Below are 12531 nucleotides of genomic sequence, written 5' to 3'. Positions count from 1 at the left end.
CAAACTCACAGTGCTGCTGACTTCAGAAGAGGATGAAAAAATACTTGCTTTCACAAGCATCTGTTAAGAAATCTTTGTAATCAGATTGAAGCGGCCTGCTCTATCCACTGAGCTGCCCCGCCAGACCTTGCTGAAGTACCTGTGACCCGTCACACGTACACAGGAGCACATGGGGCAGCTATATGCATCCCCCACAGCACCCCCAAATCCCCAATCACTCTTGCTCTCCACAGGCTGAAACAAGCAAAACGTTTGATTATAGCTTCTGATTCAGGACATGTGAGTAATTCATAGGAAACAATTGAGAAGTTTATGTTTAAAAAACAAAACAAAACAGAAAAACTTCCCTTCCTATAACAGAAATAAATATTTAAAATGTGGAGTGGTGGCAAGTCTAGTTTTCATTCTGAGTCTGCGAGTGCAAGCTAAGTGTATCTAATAAGATACACTAATTTAAAAAGTGTTATAAGCAAGGCACACAGCAAGGAAATATGATGAATGAAAAAAGAAATAATATCAGCTTCCTGCTGTCAATGGACCCCTGCTATAGTCAGTGATCAGACTGTGCAAACCACTTTGTTCTCCTCGTATTTCAATAACTTCTGAATTCATCAGTCTCTCCAACAAAAGGGCATCAGATTCTAAAATAAGCTGTTTACTTACAGCTGTACCAACAACTGGAAAATAAAAACCTAGTTACAGACATATGGCAGAAATGGAGCTAGAGCAAAAACAATTAATTTATAAAATGGAACTGGAAATTTGCTTGTCCGTTTTTAATTAATATTATGTAGTGCTGACCATATGCCAGGCACTATTCTCATTTGACACCTAATTAATTTAAGTTTCATACATATCATCCTCATTTTGTAGATGAGGAAACTGAGGCACAGAGAAATTGTGTAGCTTGGCCAAGTTTACACAGCTCGTGAGAAGTAGCAGAGCCTCCAACAAAAATAGAAGCAGCACAAATTGGCTTAACCTGAATTCCTCAGAAAATCTCTAAACGTGTATTTTCATGCCTGATACAGAAGATGGCTCATTGGAAAGTTTAATGTTGGCCAATTATGGAAATCTCAATGGAAAACAGTTCTTCCCAATAAGAATAAATAAACTGACTTCCGGATTGCCAAGTAAGTAAATAACTTAGAGTTATACATCTTATATTTTATAAAACAATCATAATTTCAACCTCAATGGTTTTGAGTACTGAATTCTGAAAGCCCACGGTCTGGACATTTTCATGGTTTTTAGCAACAACCTCACCATCATTCCTGACCTCTGATGTGTGCAGGGCCTGGGAGTAAGCTGTACAGACTTGAGCAGTTCCACCCTAAGTGAGATAAATCAGAACCCCTGCACTATCCCTTAAGATAGTTCCATCCGCTTAGCACAAAGCAATGAAACTCTAATTTGGTGTCACATTTAATGAAAACATCACAACCCATCCATCCAACTTAATGTGATCCTTTTAAGTAATCAACTCTGGCAGATCAGCAAAGCTATCAATTGCCTACAAAGATGTTTGGAATCCTTCTTCGGAAAATACTTTCAGAGTCACTTTAGTATAATCATCGAAGTTACTTAGTGCTCTGACTTTAGTACACTGGTTTACCCTGTCAAATTTACACTTTCCCCACATAACTTACCTCTATGGCCTTTCACTAGTACCAAAAAATAAGCTCCTACTTTTGAAGATAAAGAAAACACTGATATTACTGAGTGGCATATACCAAAAATATTCTTTAAGTTGTATAACTATACTACATAATTCAGAGGTTAACTGCTCTGAAGGAGACAATAGTTTTGAAATGTTGACACAGATTGAAAAATCAATAACCATCCTTCCTAGCCCTGCCTTATACTTCAGTATGATCTTTTCTGGTATCTCAGCCACCATTCAACAAATATCCTTCTAGGATTTCCCTTGACTATAAGAAACAGAGAACAGGAATAAAAGTTTGCTTTCTTAATTGCAAGACTTTCAGATGGCTCTCAACTACTCCAGTCCAGAAATAGTATTTTTACTATTTATAGATAAGTATTTATATTTACTTATCCATAGCGCTATTACTACTATGGAATACCATCAGAACACCCCTGGCATGTCTGTTTGTGATCAAAGGACCTAAATGCAATATGGTTATTTCTGCCACTCATGCACATGATGTCAACAGAACAACACACTGACCAAGCACATGGGCTGAAGAAAAACAAAATAATTGTTCAACCATTGTGATCACTCGTATCTCTGCTTCTTTGCTTAACAAGGAGGAACATTCTTAACACTAGCAAGGTATTAAAGACAGAGCTTCCAATAATAGAAAAGACTTGAGATGATACCAGGTGAAAGCCAGAAATCCCATTACACATCGTACAAAAATACTACTTTACCTGCGGTCCGTTTTAAATTGGTACCACACCCAACATGTAACGAGGAGTCAGATGACTAAAGAGGGTAATTCTGAAGCTAGAGCAAACACGATCTTTTCGACCACACACACCTGCCGAGAAAGGCCATCAGCTTACCAACAATGATTCCAGGTCTCCTGTCCATCTCCACGATGTGAGGGTGGACCCCTTTATAGGCAGCATCGCTGACCACCTGGGTGTTCTTCCTCACTCTCTCTGTCACCGGATCGTCCACGACAGGAGTAAAGCCTCTCCCCTTTGTTTTTTCAAAATCTTCATGGTATTTTACCTGAAAAAGGAAAAATCAACATACTGAATTTTGCTGATAGGTACCTCTTTCACAACATTTTGATTAAAGGACAGGTGTACACTGCACTGACTGCGTGCAGATTGTCTACACATATGTATCTTTTCCAAATATTCCAAAACTAAAGTCTGGAACTTCAGTTTCTCAGCATCAGAAATCAAGTGCTGATATTTTCACAAAGCTTTTCATCATTATAGCTCGTATCTATTTTAAATTATATGTAAAACTATATCTATTATTAGTGAGAGGTTGTAAAAAATACATAATCTCAAATCTTGGTTACTTCCTAAAATATACTAATTTAAGTATAAATTAAATTTCCTATCTCTTAACCTTCAATATCCAATAAAGTGATATCTATCTCCAGGCAATCATTCATGAAAATGGCATTATTTAAAATTAGTTTAAAATTTTATAGGTAACGATATATACCATTTTTAATATAATTACAAAAACTTGTACCTCAAAATACACTTTTTTCATGTCCTGAAATTAGGTCCAGGAGATAGTTGTATAACTGTAAATTATACTAGAAACCACTGAATTGAACACTTTAATGGGCAAACTTTATGGCAGGTAAATTACATCTGATAACATTTTAAAAACACACATTTTTAAAAACACACTTTCAAAAATGCACTTTTTAAAATATTCTTAATGACAGGCAAACAGACCAAATTTTGTCTTAGAATTAACTGGAAAGACGTCTACACGAATGTCTTTCACACCATGAGTTTATAGCAGTCACGTTAGAAATAAAGACACACCAGAAAAAGTCACTGAGAAAAATCATTTTATTAGACTAAATATTTCCATTACATTTCAGTGTGATTAGAAATGCCCCTCCCCTAAAACACAAGCCAGCCACGTGTCCATGCTTTGTTAGTTATCAGATTAATAGTGAAGTAATGCCATCCGTGCACTGGACCCGGCCATTCCTTAGCATGTTTTAAGAATGATTTGGTTGAACCCTACCATTGAAATATGATTTTGTGCTTCTTTAACATGTCTCATAGCAGGTGTATCTAAAATCAGACTTGGTCTACCTTTCATCTGTTTACGGTCCTGGGTATATTTTACCTGCAAAGTAAACAGCAGACATAAGACAATGATAAGAAAACACATGACATCACTTTTTTAAGCTTTAGGAAATGAGTGAAACCATACGCAACATACATGAAATTATTTTCCAGATAACTTTTTCAGTGAATTAAATTTTGTTCTAGAATAGCAACCTAAAATTTTCAAAGATCTCCTCCACTGCCTCCTGCAAAATGACCTAAATCTATCAACTGAAAACAAATGTGTGAATGACCAATAGTAACTAACTATCTAGTCTGTAAATCTGGCAGGCCCAGTGGCTCATGCCTGTAATCACAGCACCTTGGAAAGCTAAGGTGGGAGGATTACTTGAGGCCTGGGATTTGAGACCAGGCTGGGCAACATAGTGAGACCCCACCCCTGCCCCCGCCCATCTCTATAGGTAAAAATTAAAAAAAAAAAAAAATTAGCTGGGCATGTGCCTGTAGTTCCAGCTATGTGACAGGTTAAGACATGACAGCTACTTGAGCCCAGGAATTCAAAGCTGCAATGAGCTATGATTGTGCTACTGCATTCCAGCCTGGGCAACAGAGACTGTGTCTCAAACACACACACACACACACACACACACACACACACACACACACACAAACTGGTTACCATATTTAAGTTAAACAGAGAAAATCCAAAACTATTAAATAGAACCCAAAGTTATTTTGTTTCTGAATTTCCCCATTTTCTACCATAAGAGTGTTGAAAAATGCATACAACCTACTCTCTATTTCTTTTTATTTTTTTTTTCTGCTTAGGTAATAAGAAACAATGAGGAACAAATCTAATTGTTCTTCTAAGCAGCCACAACTTAAAGGTAATTTATGTGGACAGAAATCAAGTGGACAGAAATGCTACTAGGAAGCTGTAAATTGCAAAGCCTAAACGCTGATTCTCAGGCAAACAGCTATTTAGGGTGTGCTAAGAAAAGGGCCGGTGTTCTTGACAGCTGCCCATCAGAACACTGCCATTGATGAAACTGATTAGGTGTAAGATTTGGATACTGCTTATTGTGGACCTGAGGGCATTATGGACAATTCGGAATTGAAGCCCTGATCTTCACTACGAGGAAGCACAATATTCAAATAAGATACTAATGTGCACCACTGGACTTTGGTGAGCAACTGAATTCCACATTAATTGTATTTAAGGATTATTTTCTGTAAGTCTTTAGTGGGAGTAATGATTCATCTCCTATTTTGTTTTGCAGACAGCATTTAACAATCCATGTTCAATGAAATATTTCAGTAAAATGACAGTTATTTAACGCACACATCAAAGGCTTTATCACTTTCAAAGACATGGCTAAAACAGCATGAATCGTTGTTTAAATGAATATAATTATAAAGTAAGCTTTGAACGTAACTGTTGGTCACATCTGGAAATAAAGAGTTGCAAGATAATGTAAATGTTTGCAGTGGCAGCTTTTGGAAGTCATCTGAAATAACACATGTACTTATTGGATGTATCACAAATGTTTCTTGAAAATAAGGTTTATTTTCACAAGCAAAAGAGGACCGCAAGTAAATAATAAAAGACATTCTTTGTGATAGTCTAAAATGAAGAAAACCACTTGCCGAGCTAATATTTTCTTGATTCTTCTTCACTCTTTCCATTTCAGGAGTTACACTTAAAGCAGTAGCTCTTCCCAGATGACCTTTGTAATAAATCTATCATTTCAGAGAACAAAAAATAGAATACTATGAATCAATTCAACTAAGAGGCTTATTTATTTATTTAAGACAGGGTCTTGCTCTGTCACCCAGGCTGAAATGCAGTGGTACAATCTCTGCTCACCACGGCCTCGACCTCCCAGGCTCAGGCAATCCTCCCACCTTGGCCTCCCAGGTAGCCAGGATTACAGGCACGTGCCACCATGCCTGGCTAATTTTTGCATTTTTGTAGAGATTGAGTTTTGCCATGTTGTCCAAGCTGATCTGAAACTCCTGGGCTCAAGTGATCCACCCACCTCAGCCTCTCAAAGTGCTGGGACGACAATCCTGAGCCACCGTGCCTGACTCATAGTATTTATTTTAATGAGTTAGCCAAGGAAGTTTTGTAGGAAACTACAAAAAGTATTTTCAGAGGTTGAGTTGTATTTAAAATGCTGGCATCTTAAATCAATCTATTTCATTTCATCCCAGAAGAGAGGACATGTGTCCAAATCACTGTGAATGTACTCAAATACATAGGCATACCATCCGTAAAGTTGTAATAAATATTTATCACAAAAGGAAACGAGAACAAATGTCTTCATGGATATTACTTAAAGGTAGTCACCATAGACTGGTACTATATGGTAGTGGTTTCTTAGGAATTAACTGCGGCAGAATTTTTGTAAAGATGTGTTTAAATAGGTGACTGTGGGCATCCTTAAAAAAGCCAGCATGCTTCTCACTGGTCCATTCCTTGTCTCAATAACCATGTTCCTTTTTGAGAGTAATGGAGTCACATCAAGCGTGACTCTAAATATATGGGGGAAAGATGAGCGTCTACTTCTCTAAAATATAGTTGTTAGGAAAAGTATCAATCACCTGCCTTTGCATTATAAACTGGTTAAATGACTTTAAAGGTGTGAAGAATAAAAGATTTCTTTGAACGTAATAGATTTCCAAGTTTCCTCTTCCAAAGAACCCAATCTATATGTTAATGACTTTAAAAGAGGACTTTCTTCTTGAACTGCATCCGTGAATTATTTCAACAACAGGGAATTGGAGCAGGCCACAAGTTGGTGTCCAGGTAAAAACTTCCAGCCCCTTATTAAGTGCCCCCAAAACGATCCTGCCCCACCTAACCTATTCAGCCGTGCACACATTATCATTTCTTCCTAGACATTGCCCAAAAATGGAGCCATAATTGTGAGGAGTGGAAAGTGGGGCTCGGAGGGGAAGCACAAGAACAGGAACACATGCGGGTAGAAAAGGGAGGGAAAATGTTTGTAGGGCCAGGATGCCAGAAGCTACAACTGTGGGCCTTGAGGGGACCAGAGCACCCATCAGCTAGATGGCAAGATAGAAGGGATACACAACAACCTGTCAAAAAAAAAGTCACCCTGGCCTGGTGGCACACACCTATAATCCCAGCACTTTGGGAGGCCAAGGCGGGCGGATGGCATGAGCTAAGGAGTTTAAGACCAGCCCAAACCCCGTCTCTACAAAAAATACAAAAATTAGCCAGGTGTGGCAGCATGTGCCTGTAGTCCCAGCTACTTGGGAGGCTGAGGTGGGAGGATCACTTGAACCCAGAAGGCAAAGGTTGCAGTGAGTCAAGATTGTGCCACTGCACTCCAGCCTGGGTGACAGAGCAAGACCCTGTCTCAAAAAAACAAAAAGAAAAAAGTCATCCTAGTGAGTCACTGGGAGCCCTGAGGTGGGGAACACCTGACTGTACCCACAATATCAAAGTCCCTGAAATCTTTCAAATAAGTTGTTAGTAAATGAGAACAGGACATCACTCAAGGTTATGAAAACTCTGTAAATACAATCCCTTCGTTCACATGTGGACAATACATTTGATAGTGTAAGAAAAAAGTTACTAAAATGACCACACATTGCTGATGTTTTTCTGGTTTTCTTTTGCCCTCTTCAGCTCTGGTGGATCAGAAATTGCAGTTCCCCGTTGAAGTTCTCCCTTATATTTTACCTAAGAAGGATAAATAAGAACTTTAACAGATAGCAGAATGGGCTCCACTGAAATATCACAGAGGACGAGGCTCAAAATTAACACCATCTTTTTACACATTTTTTTCCATAGTTGATTACATCAACCTTCATACTTACATATACGCCCACATTCCAATGGGTCTGATTTAGCAGGCACAAGTTGTTGGTGGTACTGTTTAAATATGTCTTCAATAAATGCTTTCCTCTTCAATATCAAAATTAACCATAAATTCCACAAATAAAAGTAATGGAATCATAAGGGAACGCGCTTTAAAAGAAACGCCAGAATGAAGTCCTTACAAGAGAACTCTTGTGAAGTCTATTCCCTGTCAGCCTAGAAGGCTTTTTACTGTCTTCTGACCCTGGGGCTTCCCCTTCAATAGAAGCTAAAGCTCTCTGACTCCTACCACCTCCCAGGGATAACATAAGGATAAATAGTGTTGAACCTAATTATCTCCACCCAGGAGAACTTGCTCTTACATTTTAAAGTCTTTCAAAAATATCTGTCTTGGAAAAAGAAGGCTTTTGTTTGTATTGGTGAAAGTTCAACAATATGTTCCAATTTCAGCTCTGCCCTTACTAGCTGGGTGGGGGGCTGGGGAGGAGACCAGCATGTCCTCTGACCTGCCCAAGACTCAGCTTCCCACATCTACCAACCAGAGAAACAAACAGTGCTGACCTCATGGGTTTACATAGAACGTTAGCACAGGGCCCAGCACAGAGTAGAGGTACCTTGTTAACTACTTTTGCCTTATTCACAATAGACTATTGAATGATTGAAAAATATTTTCCATTTATAAGGCTCTTTGACTTGATACTATGTCTTAGAATGCCAGTCAAACCAGGTCTTCTTTTGCCCTGTTCCAATACATACTTTTTTTTTCTTTTCATATTGACATCAGATCCAGTATTCTCCATTAACTGCATTTTTTTTAAGAGATTTACCAAATGAACTATGAGGTCCTTGAGGATAGAAAGTGGGTCTTATCCGTCTTCGTGTCTGGGTGACCAGGACAATGCCCAGTCAATCTGGGTACTTAATGCAGATCTCTTGAATAAGCAAACACAGCTAAGGTACAGCAACACAGTCCCAACTTTTCTGGACACACAGTTCATGCCCTTCAACATGGAAATGTGAAAAGGAACATCCAAAAATGCAGAGGGTGTAAAGCTTTTCCTTTCTAAATTTTTAGATATTTTATTAAATCTAGAGATATGCCCTTTATCATCATCATTATTATTGCAGTTGTTAAACTTTACAAAAGAGTTAATGCTATATGGACATATTCACTTTTTCATATTATAATGATATGATTCATCCATATAATTGCATGTTGCTCAAATTCATTATTTTTTAAAAACTTTTAAGTTCAGGGGTACATGTGCAGGTTTGCTACACAGGTGAACCTGTGTTATAGGAGTTTGTGGTACAGATGACTTCATCATCCCGGCATTAAGCCCAATATTCAAAAGTTACTTTTCCGGATCCTCTGCCACCTCCCACCCTCTCCCCTCCAGCAGGCCCTGGTGTCTGTTATTTCCCTCTGTGTGTCCATGTGTTCTCATCATTAAGCTCTTGTTATTATGCAGTATTTGGTTTTCTGTTCCTGTGTTAGTTTGCTAAGGATAATGGTCTTCCAAAGTGCATATTTTTAAATAAAAATATGTTATGTTTGAGAAAATATAAAAGGAAACAGAAACAACTTGCCGCACTCAGCTGCTCCTGGTTTCGCCTCACTCTCTCCATCTCCGGGGTCATGCTTACCGGAGTGGCTTTGTAGTTTTGCTCTTTATACTGGAGCTGAGAGACAAGGTGCAAGACAGTTTGAGATTATGGGAAATAAATACATCCCAAAACATCGGAACAGATTTTTTTAAATGTCACATGGCTACAGAACATTCATTAATAAAATCATCATCAGGATTTCATAGTGAAATATGTATTGCTTATAGATTTTATCTTCTTGGCGATGCCAGTCTTTTCCTTGTCAAGTGGTTTTGTTGTTACTTCATTTTTGAGACAAGGTCTTGCTCTGTTGCCCAGGCTGGAGTGCAGTGGCATCATCATAGCTCCCTGCAGCCTCAACCTCCCAAGCTCAAGCGATCCTCCTGACTCAGCCTCCCAAAGTGCTGGGATTACAGGTGTGAGCCACCACACCCAACCCTTATCAAATGTTTTAAATCACACCTTTCGTTGTCTTCCTTCAGATTGTATTATTTATTGGTGGCCTCTCTGAGTTTGATCTTATCAGTAATAATGAATAATCCCTTCATCAGTAAGAATGAATTCTATGAATTCATTCCTTCATAGCACTAAAGCAACATTTATCAAATTGCCATTTTATATTTAAAAATAATAATTCTACATTCTTATCATTGGGAAGGAGAGTCACAAAATCCTGTACCTGAACTTTAGTGATAGACTATTACTGTATAAAGAAACCTTGAACTTCAAAGTTTCTTCTCTACGCCATTCTAACATTGGAAGCCCCATCTCTGACCTAGCGTTACAGACATTTTCCTGACTTAATGCACACAGGTGTTTTTCTTAGCTGGGGATCTAACTCCATTGTTTGTGGTCAGCTTTCCCAACCATTCCACAACACCCCCCAAAATAAATGAGCATCAGTACAGAAAATCAGAATGGCAGATGAACTTCTGACAGGCAAAAGTAGAGTTGGAGGTTAAGATCTCATTAGAAGAAACTTCACAGGGACAGTTTTAGTGTCTTTTTAGACTTTAAAGTTCATGTTAGGGAATTTTCTTTTACAAGAAATTCCAAGATTTACAGGGCCTGCTGATGAAATAGACTTGAGGTTGGGTGTGATGGCTCATGCCTGTAATTCCAACAGTTTGGAAGGCTGAGGTGGGTGGCTCAACTGAGGTCATGAATTCGAGACCAGCCTGACCAATATGGTGAAACCCCATCTCCACCAAATATATGAAATTAGCCAGGCATGGTGGTTTGCACCTGTAATCCCAGCTACTCGGTAGGCTGAGGCAGGAGAATTGCTTGAACCCAGGAGGTAGAGGTTGCAGTGAACTGAAATCACGCCACCGTACTCTAGCCTGGGTGACAGAGTAAGACTCTATCTCAAAAAAAAAAAAAGAAAAGAAAAGAAAAAGAAATAGACTTGAGATGCACACTCTTAGTAGTGAACATGAAAGTGAAGGGAAGTTGGATAAGTTTAAAAAATAAACGAAAAGGGGTAAGGTTCCTCTGGTCTCTTTCCTCAATATGTAACTGTCTTTGTGCCATAGTATGTAGTTTGAGATGTCAGACAGATTCTTGTGACTGGGTGATTGAGCTGAAGGGAGGAAAGTTTCAGTTTAATCTATATTGATAGCAAGCTCCAAAGAAATCACTCTGGCTAAAGCTCAAAGGGGGAAATCTGAATACTAAATTCACATTATTGACATAGAGAAACTGTTACTGCCAATTTCTAGTGGATGTAAGTTTGGGTACATAAGTTTGATAGAATCATCATGTCTCGTATTCATCCCTTCACAAACATGCTGTGTGCTTCACAGGAAATATCTCTTCAATACTCTTATCCCTGCCTTATGTAGAGGAAATTTAGGTTTTGAGAGGTTAATGGCTTACAACGATTATACAACAAGTAAGCTCTGGAGTTAGAATCAAACCATCCAACAGTCCAGGGTTCACGTTCTTATACACCACTTGAGTGTTATCCAAATTTCCCAAATTTCTGCCATTTGCATGCCCCTTTCCATATGTCATACCAGATAAATACTACAAACAACACCTATGCTGTTATACTTTTTCATCAAATTAATTCACAGTTATTTTCAAATAAAGTTATTTCTAAGAGATTGTTATATTTCTACCATCAATTGAAAACTAGTCACCCTTCTTTTGGAAGAAGGTAAACATTAAAACAATTTAGTCACGAAGTCAACTGCTCTTAATCATTAAGATTATCGGCAAGCCACATAGTATCTACTGTAATGCCATAATGATATATGAATCACACTTTAGAGACACCGTGGGAATCCACACTACCTTTTTGCGATCTGTATCTCAACTTCCCTCTCTAGCATCCTCCCTCTCCTGCCATCTTTCACCCCCAAGTACTCATCACACTAAATCCTCTTCTCGAATCCTGGAACAAGCCTTGGATCCTGAACATATTTGGTTTGCTCTGCCAGGAATGCCTTTCCTCACAAAACTCAGCCCTAAACCTTTATTACTTTTTCAAGATCTAACTCCAACGTTACCCTTCCCCAAGGCTATTTCTCCCTCCCACTGCATAGCCTTCCTTCTGCGTTTGCACAGCACTTTGCAAGAGGCATTATTACTTATGATTAAATGAGATATTGCAATGTAAAGTACTCAAAACGCATAGTAAGCACCCAACAAATAATAGTTATTGTAATGGCACTGAAACAATGAATAATAGCTATATACTCCTATCTCTGTTTCTCCTAGACACCTTGAGGATGCCCACGACCCCAGTCTTAGGTCTTATCTCTCATCTTTAAAATCCCCCAAGAACAAGAACAGAGTAGACATTCAATAACACATTTCATATTTAGTTTTGTCATTTGTTTTGTTTTGTAGACTAATATATATGTTATCTATCTATAGATATCTATACCTATTTTCATAAATATATATATTCATAGATATCTATACCTATTTCTGAAAAGACCTATTTCTGAAAATAGGTATAGATAAAAGAAATAGAAAATTTTCCTTCTTGTTTTGTGATTTGTTTTGCTTTGTAGACTAATATATATAGTATATATATATAGATAGGTAGTCTAGATGTAGAAAGACTATATATAGATATATATAGACTATCTAATATAAACTATATATAGATATATATAAACTAATATAGACTATATATACATATATAGACTATCTAATATAGACTATAGATATACATAGACTATAGATATCTAGCTATCTATATAGATATATAGAGATTATATGTACATGTCTACAAAACAAAATAGATGACAAAACAGAAAAGAAAATATCAATATATATTTCTGAAAATAGGTTTCATTCTTTTTTATTTTTTATAGATT

At 37.8% G+C, this 12531-nt stretch overlaps 1 protein-coding gene across 8 annotated transcripts in view; it reads right to left on the bottom strand.

Moving 5' to 3' along the window:
• Positions 1–12531, bottom strand: part of LOC105480053 (nebulette) — a 379519-nt gene that overhangs the window by 30341 nt on the left and 336647 nt on the right. For 6 of the 8 annotated variants that reach the window (XM_024792279.2, XM_011738502.3, XM_011738501.3 and 3 more), the window contains 5 exons: positions 9182–9274; positions 7361–7453; positions 5389–5481; positions 3695–3799; positions 2530–2701 (listed from right to left, as the gene is read on the bottom strand). In XM_024792279.2, coding sequence (XP_024648047.2) covers positions 2530–2701; positions 3695–3799; positions 5389–5481; positions 7361–7453; positions 9182–9274 — 556 coding nt within the window. The remainder of the gene's footprint in view (positions 1–2529; positions 2702–3694; positions 3800–5388; positions 5482–7360; positions 7454–9181; positions 9275–12531) is intronic. The other 2 variants (XM_011738505.2, XM_071070414.1) reach the window with 1 other exon arrangement.

This window comes from Macaca nemestrina, chromosome 9, assembly GCF_043159975.1.
Source record: "Macaca nemestrina isolate mMacNem1 chromosome 9, mMacNem.hap1, whole genome shotgun sequence".
NCBI classification, from domain to species: Eukaryota; Metazoa; Chordata; class Mammalia; order Primates; family Cercopithecidae; genus Macaca; species Macaca nemestrina.
The sequence above is the reverse complement of the archived record's forward strand: the minus strand, read 5'-3'. Positions and strand labels throughout refer to the sequence as shown.